This window comes from Drosophila arizonae, chromosome 4, assembly GCF_054131065.1.
Source record: "Drosophila arizonae isolate 15081-1271.41 chromosome 4, UAZ_ARI_1.0, whole genome shotgun sequence".
Lineage (NCBI taxonomy): Eukaryota > Metazoa > Arthropoda > Insecta > Diptera > Drosophilidae > Drosophila > Drosophila arizonae.
This window is the reverse complement of record NC_142924.1, coordinates 21,828,420-21,849,730: the sequence shown is the minus strand read 5'-3', so window position 1 is coordinate 21,849,730 and position 21,311 is coordinate 21,828,420. Positions and strand designations below refer to the sequence as shown.

Genomic DNA, 21,311 nt, shown 5'->3' with positions numbered 1-21,311 from the left:
TGACAATGATGAAGATGATGATGAGCTGCTGCTGCCTGATAATAATAATGATTTCGATAATGTTTACAGCTTGAGTAGTTACCGCCTTTGTTGTGGGCTTCGGTCGACGGTCCACGGTTTACGGTTTACGGGCTGTGGGCCCCTTGTCGGCCAATGCGTTAATATAAAATTCTTAACTGCCATTTTTTACGGAATTTCCGGCTGTCGCAGTTCGTTTCGTGCTGCAACCTATCCTGCGGCCGTTTCTTGCCAACCTGCCCCGGATGCCGGGCCAGCGTTTTAGCACACTTCCGCCTATTAATTTATCAAAGTTATTATATTTTTCGGCTTGCGCCCGCGGTGCTCAACCATTTTTGACATTCTCTCACTGTCTTGGACTTTGATTTGGTAAAAGGTATTTTCTCAATATTGAAACACGCAATTTATGGAAAGCAATAAATGGAAAGGCAAATTAAAGTGGCTTGTCCTGCCATTAAGAATTTGTAGAGAAAGAGAGAGAGGACTGTTTCTGCTTGAGGGACTTAGATTACAGCTGAGTGGGAGAGATGCTACATCAATGCGACGTTTGACTCAGAATTTGCTTACTATTGCAAGCATTGACACAGACTTAAAATATGTAGGGGTTGTACTATAAGGTCAAATTTCTTTTAATACCAACAGCTAACTATTCGTACTGAGAAATAATATTACTGCATATTTGTTATCCGGCACGTATATTTCAAAAGTGTGTGTATATAAATCCAAACTTGGATTGAGTGTAGCTGCATGCGATGTTTCTAATTGATATTAGCCGCCTTGCTTGCTCTGGATGTAGCAATGGGCTAAGCTCTGCACTGTGCATTCCTTTCAGAGGCTGCAGGCGTATTAAAGTGCTGTTGGCTGTGCAGGCATCTAGAACTGCGCTTTGAAGAGTTTTCCACTGAAATCGGGCTAACCGAATGCAATTAGTTTCACATCTGCATAGAGCACTCGATCTAATCATCTTCATATAGCTGCATAGCTGCTCAAATACTACGACAGAATCCGTTCACTCTCAAGAGGAAATTAATTTATTGATTTGTTATCAGATTAACTTAATTGAGGAACATAAAACAGTCAACTGGACTCTGAATATTCAACGGAATTTCTATTTTCGAAAAACCATATACTTTACTTCATAAATTGAAATGAAATTTGTTGTATAAATCAGGCAATCGACTGGCTAATACTCTATTGCCATTCTCCCCAGCTCTTTCATTTTTTCCTTTGGCGATATAGTACAAGCAGAAACCCTTTAAAATATTTTACAGAACGTTACAGTGCATTCAAATTAGAATCGACAGTTTTTAATTAGATACGCAAATTCCATTAGCTTTTCCTGACAGACCAAGAGCCAAGTTAATATACAGGAGATTACAGTGATGAAGTGCATTCTCCCATTTTGTATGGCAGTCGCCAACCACTGAGGTCTTCGATTTGCCACCGGAATGTTGCACAAGACATTTTCCTGCTAGTTCATACCCATCAATGACAGGCTTCCCACAGGAATGCTGCCCAAACTGCAATTTTAATACTTGCATTGTGAGAAGTCGAATATAAATATTGTAGAAATGTATCAACTGGTTGCATTACATGGATATCATCAAACATTATATTAATTTGTGAGCTGAGTTGAAGCATAAAGCAAATTAATCCTTGGTTATACAAAATAAGGAATGAAATCCCTGGCATTCACTATTAACATTATGAATAATTTCATAGCACAAGTCAGTTTTAAATAGTGTTTCGCTTTAAGCGGAATTCCTTCCACTATTCCACGCCATTTCGCATTGTATATCAAATTCAATGAGCTGCCAAGGTGTCAGGGCTGGTGTCTCTATCGCACTGACTTATCCAACTCTAGTTATATAAACTGCCCTGAGACAATACAAAAGTTGAGTTCTGATGGCACAGTTTGGTTTCCGCCTTGGCGCATTTTGCTCCTGCCACATTGTTTTTACAACAGACAGAGACAGAGATAGAGAGAGAGAGAGAGTGCGTGCAAGTGAGACAGCAACTGAGCAGATGGCTGGCAAGGGGATGGCTTAATCCTTCGGGACAACAGCTATAAATGGAAGTGGGTGGGAGGGGGATGGGTAGCTGGGAAGTGAGAGCAAGCAGTAAGCAAACTAAGTTTCAAATTCCAACTAAGAAGCAATTCCGGTCGGATGAACTTTTACATTTATACTACAAATCTAATGCTAATGATTTTTCTTAAATTCTTCTATCTTTTTAGCATTGGAGCAATTAGCAATGAGCCAAATATTAAGGCAAACTTTTTGAATACAAGTGAAAAGGCATTCAAGATAAAGCTGAAGCTGAAGATAAAGATAAACTTGAAACGTGATCCGGCCCAGACGACGGAAATGGCTGCTTAAGTGGCGGACTTCCGGTAAAACCGGACAGGATTCAACAGCAACAGCAACAGCAACAATAACAATAACAAAGGCAACAACAGCAATCCACTCAGCCGCAGTCACTGCTATAGCCATTGGCCCCCGCCCTTAAGCTGAATCTCCAACTGGAAAGCGACTCATTAGATATCCAAACAAAGTCCTTAAGCATGGCCAATGTCAGCAACGAGACGGTTAACGCTTGGCTGGTCTCAGTCAGCACGCAGCTGCCCCATGTGCTGGGCATGAACTGGAGTGGCAGCAGCACCACCACACTGGCCACGCACGGCAGCAGCGGCAGCAGCACCACCACTACCACCATCAGCCCCACAGCCACCATCAGCTTCCCCAGCAGCACCGCCGCCAGCAGCAGCACCGTCGGCAGCCTGAGTGTGGATGGCGCGGATGGCGATAAATCAGGCATTATACACAATCAGTTCGTGCAGATCTTCTTCTATGTGCTCTACACCACGGTGTTTGTGCTGGGCGTGTTTGGCAACGTGCTGGTCTGCTACGTGGTGCTGCGGAATCGGGCCATGCAGACGGTCACCAATATATTCATTACCAACCTGGCCCTCTCCGACATTCTGCTCTGCGTGCTGGCCGTGCCCTTTACGCCCCTCTACACGTTCATGGGCCGCTGGGCGTTCGGCCGGACGCTCTGTCATCTGGTCTCGTTTGCCCAGGGCTGCAGCATATATATATCGACGCTGACGCTTACCTCGATTGCCATCGATCGGTATTTCGTGATCATTTACCCGTTCCACCCGCGCATGAAGCTCTCCACGTGCATCGGCATCATTGTCAGCATCTGGGTGATCGCTCTGCTGGCCACGGTGCCCTACGGCATGTACATGAAGATGACCAACGAGGTGATGGACAACGCCACTCAGCTGATCGGCGTGAATGAGACGAGCGGCTGGGGCCGCAGCAACGGCTATCCCGCGCCCGACGCCACCTCGGCTGCCCAGGCCTACATGCAGGTGATCTCGGACGGCGTCACCGTCTGCGAGGAGAACTGGCCGTCGGAGCACTACCGCAAGGTGTTCGGGGCCATCACCACGACGCTGCAGTTCGTCCTGCCGTTCTTCATCATATCGATTTGCTATGTTTGGATCTCAGTCAAGCTGAACCAGCGGGCCAGGGCCAAGCCCGGCTCGAAGTCGTCGCGCCGCGAGGAGGCGGATCGCGATCGCAAGAAGCGCACGAATCGCATGCTGATCGCAATGGTGGCCGTCTTTGGACTCAGCTGGCTGCCCATCAACCTGGTGAACATATTCGATGACTTCGACGACAAGTCGAATGAGTGGCGCCTCTACATGCTCTTCTTCTTCGTGGCTCACTCGATCGCCATGAGCTCCACTTGCTACAATCCCTTCCTGTATGCCTGGCTGAACGAGAACTTCCGCAAAGAATTCAAGCACGTGCTGCCCTGCTTCAATCCCTCCAACAACAACATCATCAACATCACCCGCGGCTACAATCGCAGCGATCGGAACACCTGCGGCCCCCGCCTCCACCACGGCAATGGCGAGGGCGGCCCGGGCGGCAGTCTGGATGTCGACGATCCAGACGACAATGGCATCACCCAGGAGACCTGCCTGCCCAAGGAGAAGCTGCTCATCATACCGCGCGAGCCCACCTACGGCAACGGCAACGGCGCCGTCTCCCCAATACTCAGTGGACGCGGCATCAACGCTGCCCTGCTCCACGGCTGCCAGTCCCAGTCTCAATCCCAGTCCCAGTCCCAGCAGCAGCAACAGCAGCAGCAACAGCAGCAGCAGGTGGAGCTCACCCGTCGCATCCGACGGCGCACAGACGAGGACGGCGACTACATCGACTCCGGCGACGAGCAGACGGTGGAGGTGCGCTTCAGCGAGACGCCCTTCGTCAGCTCCGACAACACGACGGGCATCAGCATGCTGGAGACGAGCGAGTGCCTCTTCCAGAGCGCAGCCGAGCTGCCAGAGCTGGACATTGTCGTGGTTGGCTCTGATGGAGCCGATGCCAGCAGGCGATGTAACTGAGACAGGGTGAGTAGTCAGTCCCATGAGGTGATATATTTCCACATAGAATCATAGAGGTCTCCACCTTCCTCTTTAGATATTTTCGGATGTATGTACATATATTCAATAAGGGCATATTTAATCAATGACAGAATGCAGCTCTCGAGTGAGATGCAAAATATTGAAAAGTGTTTTCAGCTAATGCACTTCACAGATAAATGTCACTCAAAGTCAATTTTTACAAATTTCATTCGAAGTGAAAGGCAGCAGCAGCAGCAGCAGCATAAATAATTTAGTGGGCGAAATGTCGAGAGTATTTTGCCAAGTCATCATTTGACGGCGAAGCAGAAAATAAGAGGAAACCTGCTTACCACAGAAAGCAACAGGATAGAGATAGATAGAGCGAGAATTGAAAGTAAAATTGAGAGGAAATATTTCGATGATGCAATCTATTTCCTCACAAAGCGCTGCCCAACGAAACTCAGTTAGGAGCCTGCATGACTTTTATGGAATTTGAAGTAGCTCAAAGGCAGAGCTCTTCGGCTGATGAATCAGCAGCTGAGCCGGGAAGGAGACTGCAGAGCAGCCATGGAGAGAGACTACATTTGGCATGAGTTTCATATGCTCTTTGTGCTGGCAAATTTCATTTGTTGCGCTGCGAGGCAGAGTCTACGTTGGCATACCTTCGCTGAGGCGCTCAGGTGGTAAGTCAACAGTGAGTGCAAAAGTAATTTCCACAGCTTTAATAAATCGTGTGCAGCTATGCGTCAGCCATGGCAATAAAAGCGAACAGCATTCGCTGGGCCAAGCACCAGAGGGCATACACCAATTAAATCAAATTTAACAAAACTAAAAGTCAGCAAGAAAATCAAATGCCAATTGAAGAATATTTAAGGCAGCTCCCCAAAGTAAATATGATCTGAATTGCTTTATTTTTTATGAATTCCAGGGAATCACTTTAACATATGTATTGCAGGCAATGTATATATATATACATATAGATATTGTTTTCGTACCCTGAATCTATTGAAAGTGGGAAATCAGGGTATATTGTTTCTGTTAACCAGAACAATTTGTTTCTGATTTTATAAACACATACATATGTCTATCTAAAAACACTTCTCTGGCCCCTCTCTTAGTTCTTCTGTATACAAAGACACAACACATGCACACACGCGCACACACACACAGACTGTCAAACATAGACATGGGTTACAAATTTTCGGCTTATATAATGATAAGCCTTTGCATTTTAAAAATAAGAGAACTTATCAAATACGTTACGGAATGTCACCTGAGGCCAATTGGCATATTTGCCAGTTACACCACCCGGTTCCAATTAGATAAGCACGATTCATTTGGCTATATAAAGCGAGTCAGCCCAAGGGCCAGCAAACCAGTTTACTGAAGATTACAGCTCCGTGATGAAGTGGATTCTACTGCTCCCATTTTTGATGGCAATTGCTGGGGCAGCCGATAAGTTGATTCAACCGCCGAGTTGCTGTCCACGGGAATATCCTGCAAGTGCATACCCCCCAATAGAAAACTTTCCACCGCCATGCTGCCCACGATGCTTTTTGTTTTCTTGCGTTCCACCTAATGAAGTCAAACCGCAAAATGTCCTCCTTCTTTAAAGCATCTAATTTTTTATAACGTTTCAAATATAAATGTTTCATTAGAAAAAGTATCAAATGTGTTTCATCAAGTTGTTATTCTCGAAGAGTTAAATGGCTGATATTTTAGCTGTGTTCAGGAATATCCACTCAATATCAAAACCATTCGATCAATTTTATTACAATAAATAAAAATCATTTTAGCTTCTTGTTGCTCTTGGCACTTTCATTTATAAATACCTTTTCATGTAAAGGGTGATTTTTAGCTATTATCTTTGTCATCTTCAGTTTGGTCTATTTAATCATGAATCGTCTTACAATGAGCAACGACTGCAATTCATACAATTTTAATATCAAAACGACCCACTGAAGAAAATATCGCAGCTGTATCGGCTAGTGTTAATGATGACCCTGACCATGAACTGTCAATGGTGAGCGTTACCGTGTGATGATATTTTTTATTTTTTTAACCATGACATGTGGTTTCAACAAGACGGTTCCACATGCCACTCACCACGCTTAACAATGGACTTATTGAGAGGCGAGTTCGGTGAACATTTTATTTCACGTTCGGGACCGGTCAATTGGCCACCCAGATTGTGCGATATAACGCCTTTAGACTATTTTTGTATGTCTATGTTAAAGCTCATGTCCATTCAGACAAGCCCGCTTCCATTGACGCATTGGAAGACAACATTGAAGCATTTAATCTCCAAACATTAAATTATATGCACCGTACTATCGATTCAAGTAAAGATTTCATACATTTTTCTGAATTTTGCGTGTGTTTTTTTGAAAACCTTTGCTATAGCTCTTAAAAACCATCCTTTACATATGTGATGATCATTCAATGTATGCATTTTAATTGCATAACTGTTTCATTATATAATGATCAACTTTGGTATCTAGAAAGTAAGGGGACCAATCGAATTCGTTACTGAACGATAATCTAATACGACAATTACCACGAGTATTAGTTGGATTAAGCGATTCTAAGCTCAAAAGAAGCCTTGGTAGTTTCACAGTATTTTGGAATATCCACTCAAATAGTGCTATGCACTGGTTTTGTGGGAGTGTACGTAACATTCAGAAGCGGAACCGACACACTCTTTATAATATGTATTATATATTATATATACTCTTAATCAGGGCAACGAACTGAGTATATCCGTGTCGTGATATAGCCATATCCGTTTCGTTCAATAGTTCATTCCACTTTAGATTACCGACAAAAATCGATTTGAGTGTGTTCTTTAAGCGTGGCTGAGTGCCGTACGGCCTGGACATTCTTAATTTACTATGGATTCGGTGTTCGGTATTAAGTACTAGAAAGTTGTGCTATGGCAACATATGAATATGTATGTAATTGTCATAGAGCCCAAAGTTAAGCCCAAGAGCAGTTCCCGCATGAACTGGTGCACGCGTTGATTGTTGTTTGTTCTGGGTGCTTAAAGGAAGTATTTTCTAGTGAAGCAAACTCGACTAGAGATATTTTATTTCTTCTTGATAATAAGGTACAAAAAAATAACAAAATTTCTGCTTAGATTACCTTTTTTAAAGTAAACTGAAATTCTTTTCCTGAAGTATTGCGTATCAAAAGTCTGCATATTAAGTTAAAAGTTACGTGTCCAAAGTTGCCGTAGGAATGTAAAGTATACGAAATGTAGACCAGGTGGTCTAAAAAAGAGCTCGATTATAATATATGCACACAAATAGGCAATTGGAATAGTCGGATAAATGGCCTGGTAAACGGTGAACAGCCGTTGCCAATGATAAGGCCGAGTCTCTCATAAATATGAAGCCTTGACGCAGAATAATTTCCAGTGGCCTTATTTATTTATAATTTTTATGGCCAGCACATTATGGGCTAACTGTCTGTGTCTGGGACTCTGAACTGAAATGGCCAATCATAAAATGTATAAATAACGCTGGCATTGAAATTCTATTTGATTAAAAGATTCTTTATGGCATTAGCAGAACGGCAGAAGCAGCAGCAGCAGCAGAAGCGACAGCAGTAACAGAAGCAGCAACAACAGCAGAACCAGCAGTAGTAGCTGAAACATTAGCAGTGGCAGCAGTAACAAGAGAATTAGCAGCAATAACAGCAGCAGCTATAGCATCAGTATTAGCAGTAGAAGTGAGAGCAGCAGTAATAGCCGAAGTATCAGCAATAACAGCAGCATTACTACTAATACGGTCGATCAGTAACGGCAGCAGCAGCAACAAAAGTAACGATAGTAGCGGTAGCAACAGCAATAGAAGGCTTAACAGAAGCAGTAGCAGAAACGGCAATAGCAGCAGCAAGCGCAGCGGCAACAGTAGCAGCAGCAACAGTAACAGAAGCAGTAGCAGAAGGAGTGCAGAAACAGCAATAGCAAGCAGCAACAGTAACAGAAGCAGCGATAGCAGCAGTAACAGGCAACGTTGATATAAATTCTATTAAGTCTATAAAATTTGAGTTGTCAGAGGTTAAAGGTGGTGAGTTAGAGGTATAACAAAATTATAGTAAAACATAGCTCATGTCTGGCATTAAATATGCTATCTATGTTGTGTTGGCTTCATTTCATTTGTTTGACTTGTCGCCTTGGAGCTGCCTAGCTAGACATCTATAGGACTTGTCATTAAATTATATTCTTTGGCATATCGATTAAACACTTGATTGGGTTTCTAAAGACCTCAGACTTGCTGACAGAATTGAAATGTTTTCACATAAAGAAATTCGGCAACTGTTTTCTAGTAAATCAAGCAGAGTTTAGCATGGGTCGTTGCCTGTGCAAACATGTTCCTTCAAATCTCCCTATTATCTGACTCGCTCACACTTAAAATCTAAATGCATACATACTCATATAGAAATGAAAGGGTCTTCTTGTTGTTGTTGTTGCTGCTGCTGCTGCTGTTGTTGTTGTTGTTTACATTTTGGCCATGTTTGCGGTTGGCTTTGAAGCCAGACAGACAGGCAGACAGACAGGAATGAACTAAGCATATGAACGCAATTTCAGAGCTCTTGTCCGAGAGGCCTTTAATTTATGAATTATTCAGTCGGGTCGCATTTAGTAGTGGCACACACTACTATCTTACCCAGATTCTAATTACCCGTTGGCAGCATGATGTGTGTCGGTGTGCGGGTGTGAGTGTGTGAGTAAATAAGCTGAATGCACGGCTTGGCATAAAATAAAACAAAAAAAAACAAAAAGAATACCTTGAATACTTGTATTCAAATGCACACACATACACACATACTCACATACTGTGCTCCTAAACAGTGGAATCACGGCGTGCTGGTGACTGAATGGTAAGTGATATAGTTGATGGTCCCGTCTCGGGCGCCAGCAGCACAATTGATGCATTATGCATGAGGACTGCAACTACTGCAGCTGGAATTGCGCACGGCAATTGTCGGACCCGGACTGGCATCAGACGGAGTCGGAAAAAGTTTGAGCTCGTTGTGGGAGTTCTTGAAGCAGCTGGCAGGCAGATGCCATCACCTCTCCCCCCTCTCCTAAATCATCCTGCAGTTCGCTGTCTCTGTAAACAAGTTTGCCAGAGCGAGTTAGTGCTAAACTTTTTTACAACTAAATTGTATTTTGTTGTTTGCTGTCTGGTTGCTGTGAATGGCAAATGCCACCGAACTCGCCCAGTTGGAGGGGACCCGAGCAAGTTGACTCTTTAGAATGCCAACTTTACAATTGTGATCATATTTCTACATTTAAAAAAAATACTTTTACTGATGTTGCGCGTTTGTTTGAGTCTCGGAATGCCATCAGTTATGCGCCTCACAATGCTGCTGTTAGTGCTGCTGTTGCTGTTACTCCTGCTGTTACTGCTGCTGTTGCTGTTGCTGATAAGCTAAAGTCCAACATTTAGTGTAAAAGTTGCTGCATTGTGGCATCGATATACATACATAGCACTCTGAAATGTCCAATTGGTATTTTGAATGTTAAAGTTCAGTTTGACCTCTCGCATATTGAATTCAGATGTTTATTTAAATTATACAAGATATCCATGCAAAAGCAATTTGAATTTGGCTGCTGCTGCTGTGGAGCTTTAATATTTACTAAAAGCGAAACGTTTTGCCCATGTCAATCAATCACACTAAAAGTGCCCAAGTGCGCTGTAAAATCGAAAGAGCCTGATTAAACCAATACTACAATAAATCGTTGCATATAAAAATCAAGCATAATGCGCCACGCCTCCGCCACACACATTATGAGTGTGTGTGTGTGAGTGTGTGTGTGAATTTAATGGCAACAATAAGAAGGTCGTTGGCTGCTTATCAAACACCCACACACACACATACATACATACTCAGCCATATGTACATAATATAATTTCAATATGTACTTACAGTCACAGCGTAAATCTTTGGCCATAAAATAAAATGATTGCCCTAAGCGATCCGAGTTCAGTTCTTAAATTCGGCTACATCATGGCATGGAACATGTGTTTCATTTGGCTAGTGTCAGGCGTACATCTCTGCGTGTATGTGTGCGTGCATGTAATGAAACACGTTTATATTTTCCAGCATTCACATCAATATGTGTATTAGCTAAAACGGATTGATGCTGACGACAGCTGGTGCATCAGCCAGGCTGACTGACAGCCCGACAGTCTGCCAGTTGAGGGAAATAAAAGCGATTAATGAAGTTCCCGATGCCAAATGGCGAATGGTAAATGGCAAATGGCAAATGTCTAATTGACGTTGGCCATTGGTTGTCTCTCATGTGCGCCTGCCTGTGCGGGGTGACTGGCTTAGCAGAAACTGTAATCGATAGCGCAACAACAGCAGCTGTCTCAGAGACTCAGAGTAGTTACGTATGTACGACAGCCTGGCATTAAAGGGCAAATCTCTGTTCTTAACTAAATGACAAGTGTGTGTGCGCAGTGATAGTGGCACTATGAACTACTCTGTATAATATATTAGGTATATAAATATATGAAAATATCGTTTATGTAATGAGATGTTATCATTTGTTAGTTGCAGAGCAGACGAATTTGTATTTAACATAAAAAGTAGCGTAAGCCATTTATGTTTATCACAGTCTTAAATGTTACTTAACATATATGCATATTAGCTTAACAGGAAGTCAGCCAGCATAATTTAGCAGCACTGTTAAAAGACAACAGTGCACAGCAGTGGTCTCTTTTGTTTGCATAGATATAGAATGTATATAACAGTTGAATATGCGGTGGCTTTAAAGCTGTTTAATGTTAACTTGCGTGTGTATTGATACACTATTGAGTGACCATATACTTATATACATATGTATACAACAGTTCTACACTCATATTAAATAGAAAGCTTTGTAGCTTCAGTTGTGTTGGCAATGTAAATTAACATGTTTATGTAATTTGACATATTTAATAGGCAATTTAAAGGGGCGGAGCTTCTTTTAAATTCCATGTGTATTTGAATATACATTCAAAGAGATATATTTATTATTCTTTGAAAAAATAATTCATTAGCTAACTAAACCCTGCATTTAGCTATAGTACACAAGTTTCATTAGAGTATAATTAAATAAAATTGCAATTGCCGTTTTAACTTTACAACTTATCAAGGGGTGTGAGCTTCGAGTTAGCTTAGTAATGTAAAACTCAACACGTTCCACATAAACATGTGTGCGTCTGCATGTGTGTATGCGTGTGTGTATGCGTGTGTGTATGCGTGTGTGTCTGTGTCTGCGGTATGTACTTATATCCACATGGCTCTATTTTTATTCCCGTTGCCCGTGTCTAATCAGCCTAATGTGTGAGGTGAAAAGGGAAAACAACATTTTCATTAGAGCTGCGCTGCTTTCGCCAGCATACCTGATTCTGCTCCCCGCTCCCGCTCACCCCCTTGGCCTAGGCATTGCCAGGCCAATTAAGCAATTAAGTTAACAAGCTTTTATTATGTTGTATGGCCAACGAGCGAGGCAGCCGGGAACAATGAGCGCTTCGGGCTAGGAGCACTCTGTCAGCCAGGAAGTTAGCCAAGGTGTTGAGCAAACAATTAGACGGAGCTGGAGAAAAACAACATAGGTAAGAAACTATTAGGCCGATGGAAATTCATTCACGACTGAAAGTGGTCAGGATTAGGTGAGAAAAGCATTCCGCAGATGTGGGCGCTATCACGACGTGGTAAGCCCGCATCACCTGTCTGCCCACATGTGCCAACACCTGCCGAATGGCACACGGAATTTATGAGCTTAAAGTTTTGTGCCAACTGCTTTTTCCTCTTCTTTTTCTCTCTCTCTCAACCACAAGGCCATGCCCCTGGTGTTTGGGCGCTTAAAACAAAAACTCGGAGCATACATCAAAATAAAATTGATGGCCATAAATTTCATTCGATAAAATGGGGGGGCAGGGCCCAAAGTTCGCCCAGTTGCTACGAGTAGATGATAAATAAATCATAAAAATTACGCCAAAATACAATAAATTTGGGAATGCGCCTCCTAGCCAAAACAGATACCCTCATTTAGGCCATCATTCCGTGTTCGCTGTGCACTGTGGATAGCGATTATGCCGGGCCGAAGAGCTGCCAGGGATCGCCTCCTGTACTCCTCCTGTTATCCTCCTTGTATTAAACAAACAGCTGAAGCATTTAACTCACTCATCAAATGTGCCCGATGACGACTGTTGCCATGGCCCCAAGGAAGTGGGAAATGTTGATCCGTATGCCGGGCACGTAGCTCATAGCAATGCCAAATTTTCATTTCGCCTTGCTGCCAATTCACACTGGTCTGAATGCCGCAGCTAGCCAAACAAAATGCCACAAAGACAAAAGAATCTCTCGTCTCTCGATATCTTATAGAGATTCCTGGAAGTGGGGTTTACATGAAAATATTTGGGATTTATTTAGAATAACAGTCAAAGCTCTCTTTAATACTTCAAGCGAGCTTTTGGCACTCTTAAAGCATAGATTATAGATTCTTGTTAGAAATTCCTGATGTGAAAACATTTGTGATCTATAAAAGGAAATAAATATTGAACTTTTTAAAGTAACAGTCAAAGATTCTTAAACCTTAAGATTTTCTCACGCTTAAAGAGAAATATTTTAAACTTCAAAATTTAATTTGTTTATTTTTTAGCCTCATGCGTGCTTTTTTTTTTAATTTATGGAATTAAATACTTATGATTTCATTCGTTGACTACGGCTACTGAAGTTTAGGTGAAACTTTTTAAATTTTTTAAGGAAAACTGTTGAGCTCTGCTAACATAATAACTAAAGCACATTAAAGCTTCCAAAGAAAAAGTTGTTAATCAACATTCCAATAAATTTATAGAAAAAATATTTGTTTTCTTGCTTCGGGCCAAGTGTGCAGAGCGCGTGACGACGTTTAATGGGCAGTTGCAGCTGGCTGTGTTATTGATGGGAAACGTCTATAAAAGCGAACGGCGTTTATGCCCAATTAAATTGGGCAAGAAGTGTCGAATCGAGTTATACAAACACACAAATAAATATATATAAATATATATGTGTATAGAGAAGAGAAATGCGTATAATTGTAGGGCGTGGCAGCGCTGCCCACACGTGCGCTCTTCAGGTGTGCTGAAAGCGGATGCGGCTGGCAAACATTGGTCAGCACGTGGCGAGTCCTGGTGAAAGATTGTTCGGTTCAACAGAGTTCAGCATAAATAGTGAGTGCTTATATATAATTTATGACCCGCCGAGCACCACACATGGCACACACGGCACGCACCACTGACCACAGAAGAGCCGGGTCGCCAGATTGGCAGCCGGATCGGGGGCGTTGCTCCTCGCCCCACGCCCGATGACAGTTCTACGAATTCTTGGAGTTGTGCTGTCAGCACGGCTTAATGCCACTTAATATGAGCCACAGGCTCTGCTGCCGGGTGCGAGGCGGATGCGCGTTTATTAGCAACTTTATCAACAGTTAATTAAATTTCGTGTTTAATGATTCGAGCAGCAGAAGTCGGCAACTTGGCGAACTGCTTGCGGCTTGGCTCTTATTAAAGTTGAAAAGGCAATTCTTGGCCAACACAGCTCAGCTCAGTTGAATGCATTGCCCGCCGCCTGATGCCCTTTGCCTGTTGCCTGTTGCCTGTTGCCTGGAAATAGCCAAGTTAACAATTACAAGTTAAATGAAACGAAAAGCGCCTTTTAATAATTGCCTGAGCAATAGCCCACAAGTGGGCTATAATTCGGGCGGGGCTACAGTCTTTTCATGCCCATTCTGCAAAACAATTTCCAAAGTGTAAAATTCCCCAATAATTATCTAAGTTGTATTTTATTTTGCCAAATTGGGCCTTAAATTCCATTTATTCACATTCACGTTTACATTCTCATCCATTATATTCGCTTTCTCTTCCAAGTTCCATTGAAATTTGAGTCTTATTTGAGAGCGTTTGTCAATCTCGGGCTACCTGTGCAGCTTCCCTTTCAAATCCAATTTGACTGCTTGTAATTTTATATCTGCCTCGTCGTCCTGGCGAACAAAAAACCCTTGCGTCTACAATCATAATACGGATACTTAATGTTAACACAATCCGTGCCTGCATGAATACTTAAGGCCGTCGGCCGTAGGCAGCGAGTGTGGCGCAGGCAGAGGCAGAGGCAGAGGCGTCGCCTCTCTCAAGGATTTCGGCTTTGTCATGCTGTAATAATTATGCAGCGGCGAGCATAAAAAGTTCATACAAAATCAGAGGGAAATGCTTGGCCCATGGAGACAATATGTAAACAGGTGTACCCAAAGGGAATATACACTGAGAGAAAAGACTAATTGACACTATGAATGTCTGAGAAAACATTTATTTAAGTTTAGCTGAAAACCGAAAAAGATCTTAAGGCAAAAGTATTTTCTCTTAATTCCTGTTTTTGGCAATGTCGAATGTTTTCGCTCAGTGTGTTTTGGGTCTGGCGCAACTCATCGAGGCGTTGTAATTGCGTAGAAGCACGAAACACCTGTCAGCGGGCGGCGCTTGAACTGCTCGGGTTCGGGACTCGGGAGCATGTCAGAGCTGCCCAGCTAAGGCAGGCCTCTTCATGAGCTGTCAGACTAGGCGACAACAACAACAATAACAACAGCAACAACAACGACAATCATTTGAGTGTTTATTTTTTTCAACGTCATTTCTTAATTTATGTGCGAGCAGCAAAGAAAGCGCAAGAAAAAAACTGAAGGAGACTGAGTGGGGAGAAAGTAAACAAAGACATCTCTCGACATGGTGGTCATAATTTTCAAGCATGATGCGAAACAATATTAGCCCAAGTGGCAGGACACCGAGATACCCTATAAATCATAAACGAATACAATAGAAATGTCTGCAGCCCTTTTGTACGCAGCTTTATGAACGTCGGTCCAGTATATCCTGTAACAGTTGTGAATGGTGAGGTGCATCAGCTTTTTGCAACGAACAAAGAAAATCTATGCAAAAGTAGTAAAAACTTTTACTTTGCTAAATGCCAGTTGAAAACTTTCGTGGAAGTCGAAAGACCGAAAGACCGAAAGAAACTCGGTTGGAAGGCAAAGAATTCTGGCAAAGAGCATTACAAAAGTTCTTAAAAATATAACCATAAATGCGCCAGAAAGGCAGCTGGGCCCATTCCCTTTGAGGGCAGGCCAGTTGTCTGGGGCGTGTCCGCACAAAAAATGTGTAAAAAAGTGAAAAGAAGAAGCATATACATATATATATATATATATATATATATATATATGTATATGGAAAAGCTGGCAGCTGCACGCCCTATAATTTATGGTCCAGGTAAACACATAACTCTGCCTCAAGGTATTACACAAAAAAAAAAAAACATGCAAACAAAAGCGACAGAGTTATGAAGTTTATGCGACTAGTCTATGCCCTGTAAATTTCGGGAAATATCTATCTTTTCTTTACGTTCTCTCTTAGACAAAATTTACTTAACTTCTTACTGCCCACGCCCTTTTCCTGTCCTGCAAAAACTGTAGGTCGGTGGATCTCATTATTGCGTTTTTTATTTGTTTTTTGACTGTAATTAATGCAGCTGTCTTTCTTGGCCGAGATGTGATTTACTCTTAGCACAACAAGAAGCAAGAGCCAAGACGAAGAAAAAGTAATCAGAAAAGTTGACAAAAACCGAAGTGAACATTATCATTATTTTAATCAGAGTTGGCAGCTCGATTGCGATTGATATCATGAGAGCCAGCGCTCTGGCGCTGCCCTGCCCAGCCCCGCCCTGCCCTGGGCCCTGATAACTATGCTTCACTCCTATGCCATTGGCTCGCATTATTTTGTATTTTATTTTATTTCGTTTTACGAGCGACAGCTCGTCAACATGTGGAGGACCTGCATGTCATTATGGCTCGAGGGAGACTGGGTCGGGATTTCGGTTTCGGTTTTGGTTCTTAGAAATGGATGTGCGATTCCACACATGAGTGCGAAATAATCATTCATTTTACGAGCGAGCGGGCTTTTTTTCCCGCTGCTTTTTTGGACCTGCGCCACAGACAACATCAATTCCGAGGCGTTTGATGAAGCTGGCTTTCTCTTTTTATGTGGCATAAGATTATGGGTATATAAAATCGTAGTTGAATTCAAACAAGTGTTGAGTTTGCAGATTTCACTACAGAAATATGTATTTTACACGAATTTACTTGAGCGGACTTTAATGTGGTACAGGTTAGCATGGATATGTGAAAAAGGAGTTAGACTTGAAGATTTGCATATTACTTAAAGAAAGGCTGGCTGAGCATTTGCATAACTTGAATCACTTCACAGCAATCACAGTCGCAGTAATTGATGAGACAAATATCATTATAATATATATTGAATATTATCTGGCTGTCGGCTCTTCTCTCCACTTCCTGCTGCTTGTTCGATTTGTCGCTATGATTTGCTTCTTCTCTTAGCCCCGCCCATCTACGTGCTTGGCATATCAATCAAATCTTGTCATGAAATCCCTGCCTGGGTAACTTATACATTATTTAATCGCTGTGAGTGAATTAAAATTGAAATTCTCGCAGTTTTCTATCCCTCTTCCACTCTTCCTCTCGCACTCTCTTTGAGTAATGAGCTGATGTCGGTTTTGCGCCCTGTCCACATACATTAATACGCACTGTACGCATGCCGCAGCCAAATTAATTTTATTTTATAAACTCTCAAACAGACCGCAGCGAGGGTCTAAACAGGGTCGGCCAGGGCAAATGGAGCAGCCGGAGCAGCCGGAGCAGCTGGAGAAGCTGGAGCAGCTGGAGTGTGAGTTTGTGATAATTTTCACAAAATATAGCAAAAGAGATGTACTTGTTTAGAAACGAGGAATTTAATGTTGTTTAAAATATGCGAGCGTGTGAAGACAGGCCCCGAGACAGGAGCAGCAGGCAGGAGCCAGCAGCCTGTCTTTGAGATGTTCCTGTGTGAATTGAAGTTAATATTTTGAATAATGCTACATAATTTAAACACATAAGCGACTAGGGCCATTCGCAATTTATGAACTCAAATGTCTCAGCGGCTCCAGCGGTGACAACCAGAGCAAGGACTACAAGACTGCGGACAGCGGAGAGAGACAAAGCGGAAAGCGAGAAGTAGTTCTCACGAGGTTCAAGTTCACAGAGCTCCCTGGATAGCGCCGGGCAATTGCTCATCATTTTTCTTGGCAGGGCAACCAAATTAAGCGCCGGCCCTTATAAGTAATGGAATGCGCAAATAAATGAAGTTTTTCCCAACTGTCCCGCTGTTCCGCTGCCGGACAGTTATGTAGTACTTGAAATTTTTCAGATTTTCCCTTGCATCTGAAAATCATGTGAGCTGGCAAACAGCATTTTCCCTTTGCGAATTTGTTCCTTTAAATATAATATTTATATGAATTACTCTTGGCCTAAGCCAGTCCTAAACATGTGAATGAATGTTTAGCCCAAAGCGGCTTACAAACGAGAGGCCACACAGACGGTTATGTAAATAAGACGAGGTAGAGAGAGGATTAGGGAAATCACAAAAAGCGACATAGAGAGTGACAGAGAGAGAAAGAAAAAGAGAGGGTGAAGGAGAAGATTTATTACACCACAACTGAAGAGCACAAGCAAGCAGACCCACATAGTTGAGTTCATGAAAATCGCACGGAAGAGTCATTTTTTCAGTTTTTGCTATCCCACAACGTTGCAAAAAGCAAATCTAGCCTGGGCAAAAGACTGAGAGCATTATTTGTTTATGCGCCACATCAAATCCAAGCAGGAAAATCTCTGCAGCTGTGTTGACTTAATGAGAATCGCATAGTACGGCGGTGATAAGGCATGCGGAGTCGTCAAATATCTATGCAGCAAAGCAGAAAATACAGTCATATGTGCATTTGCCAAATAACTCAATCAACTGAGTTCACGTAGAAAACTTTTCAGCTGTGGCATGTGGAATCTCAAAAATCGATTGATTTCAATTCGTGCTGATGGAAAGATAAAATTCATTGATCTAGGTCGAGCAGATAAAGTCTTCAGCAGCAGGAGCTATATATTAATTAGTAAATAATGCTATCTCACTCGCAGCTGACGAGCATTTGAAACTTGATATGAAATAATTTCGAGCTGACAACAAAACAAAGCAAAACAACAACAAACAACAGCAAAAAAAAGGTCTCCCATCGAGCCATCGAGCCCAATCCACGGCGGGAGAGCTGGCGCCTGTTGAAGCCTTTTTGCCTGTCTGCTCTGTTGTCACAAGCACAACAAATATTTGCATTTGCGCTGCCCGGAATATACATTTATGTAAATACAGTGAGACTACACTTTAATGAACTCGCCAGGCACGCTGAGCATAAGAATTGAAATAGCTGCAAAAGTGCAGTAAAGCAAATAGAATATTTAGTTTCGTAAGTTAGAATTGATATTAGAATATTTCAAGAGAAGCATGAAGTATGGATGCATATATACATATATATATTCTTAATGCAAATGTTAACGGTACTATGTATACATACACATATCTATAATGTGCCAGGCGTGCTTGCGCACTCATTAACTTGCCAAGTTATTCGAGGATCTGGTTGAACTTTCGCCTTTGCGTGGGCGCACCCACACACACACACACCAACTCACCCACATACACACTTAAACATAATTTGGCTGCCTCATGGGTGCCATGATGTAATTTAAATCTATGGTAATATATGCAACAATTAAAAATACATCAGTTTACTTTCCTGAGCCGAGCTGAGGCTGGGGCTTAGCCCATTGTCTACTTCCGGCCGTCCTTTATGCATTAAAGCGACATCTTTTTAACTCATTAAATTTCATTGCATACTCTCTAAATGTGTGTGTGGGTGTGGGTGCGGGTGTGCGTGAGTGTTAAATGTTCTGCTGTACTTTGCATTTGTAATATTTAAATGGCTTTTTGCTCGCGCACTTTCTATAATTATTTCGTTGTGCGCGCATAATTTAAAAATAAAAAGCGATGACAGAATTTTAGAGTTTGTTAATAACATCTAACGGATGATGTCACACGTCCAGCTAACAGATCCCTGCCTGCTGATAGTCCAACCTGGCTATCAGCTCGGGCTTCTGGGATATATTTTCATTTCAAGTGCCTTTCCTTTTTATTTACTTATTTGTGTGTGTGTATGTGTGTGTAAGTGTGTCCGTCCGTCCGTCAGCCCAATTAGCAACTCATTTATTTTGGCATGGCGCCTGCTGCTCACTATATTTAGCATGCGATTCATTAAAATGAACATTCGCCAACACGTCCGCAGGTTGTGCATGTCCTGTCTGCATGTGCCGTGCTTTGGCCCGAGAGTCCTTTTGGCCAAATGCCGCCCACGCAGAAACAGCTTGTCCATGGCCGGCCGCTAATTGAGGCAACTTAAAGGCCATTCCCGGCCCGCTCGGCGCCATAAAGCAAAGTTAAAGATGAGCCGCCTAATAGACAGTAAATTTAGGCCAGCTAACTGACGGCCTGGCACTGCCGCAATCCTGGCTAAGGATCAAAGAAGAAACTCATGAATGGAGCACATAGAAAGAGACAGATAGATAGATAGATCTACTAATTGCCAAAAACTCATTAGCTGTCGAAATTAATTTAGTATATACTATTTAGTATTAATTGCGTTTATTTATTCACTAGTATTTATAGTAATTAAAGAAATATACTATGAGGCAATGGAGTAGGTGGTTCAGGAACACAGAAATGAATCATGAAAAGAAAGTTGATCTATTAATTATCATAAACGCATTAACTGTCCAGCCCAATCTAGTATTCATTTAGTATATATTGTAATACAAAAAAAGTAGGTGGTGCGGAATTTAAAAAATCCAATTTGAAAAGGATAAGTAGTTAAAAGTGGATCAACTAAGCCTCTTCAACTTATTAGCTGTTTAGTCTTATTCAGTATTTAGTATTTAGTATATTTTGCACCTAATGAAATATATAGTTAAACAAAGAAAATATGTGATGCCGGATCAACTAAATTATGAAAGATACACACAGATGGATGCATCTTTTAATTATTATATTTGTTCTTCTAATTGTTATACTTGTTGGCCGTTTAGCCTAATTTAGTATTTTGTTGTAAGTATTTGTATTTATGTAGTATTTAGCATTTCTTGCAAATACAGAAATTTCAAATGTACAGGGTATCGTATAGTTATGATACCTGAGCTCATGTTTGCTCTTTCAATTCCAGGATATACGAAAGTCATGCTTAAAGGCTCCTCTCAGCTGCTCTACTTACGAGCTCGCACAATGACTGCTTTGCTTCCATTGTCCTGAAGCGTATGCGCAATAATTTAGTTATTGCGTATACGCCCGTTGGGCCGCTCTTTGTTATTTGTCGAGCAAATACAATGGAGGCAGCTACAGTGCTCACGGTGTATCAAAGTCATGCTTTGTAGTTGTTAAATGTTTCTTAGCTTCGTTTTATTTACTCACATGGTTAATGATTTATTTATTGCGCTGTGTGCCATGTGTTGTGTGTTGTGTTTTGTGCGGCGATGTAGCTAAATATTTTATTGCTGTTATTATTGATTTTGCTGGGCTGTTAGCGGCGAGCACTTTGTCAAATGTCAGCATGAAAACAAATGTCGCCTACTAATAAAACTGTGAAAGAGCAAACAGAACAACAACAAAACAATAAACCGAAACTTTTGGCGCCCGAGCCGAGCTGGAGAAAAGTACTGCAATTAAAATTAATTACATAAACATCAATGTGCCGCTGGCAATTAATGTTCCACCTCACAGATGTAGTTCCTCTCATCTCAAAGTACCGCAACACACCTTCCTTAAGGCTGCACGAGCTCGCACGCCCAGCTGGGTCAATTCTCGCTCACGGGTTGGGTTCGGCTCGGCCGGACTCAACTTTGCCGCAGAACCCACCCGATGCTCGC

General features: G+C 42.1%; 1 protein-coding gene across 2 annotated transcripts in view; it reads left to right on the top strand.

Moving 5' to 3' along the window:
• Positions 1 to 21,311, top strand: part of sNPF-R (short neuropeptide F receptor) — a 40,525-nt gene that overhangs the window by 13,693 nt on the left and 5,521 nt on the right. The window contains exons 2-3 of one of the 2 annotated variants that reach the window (XR_016269645.1): positions 2,255 to 4,444; positions 4,515 to 5,121. Coding sequence is in view for 1 of the 2 variants with exons in the window: in XM_018008582.2 (XP_017864071.1) it covers positions 2,582 to 4,438 (1,857 nt within the window). In the remaining variant the exon portion in view is untranslated. The remainder of the gene's footprint in view (positions 1 to 2,254; positions 4,445 to 4,514; positions 5,122 to 21,311) is intronic. The other variant, XM_018008582.2, reaches the window with a different exon arrangement.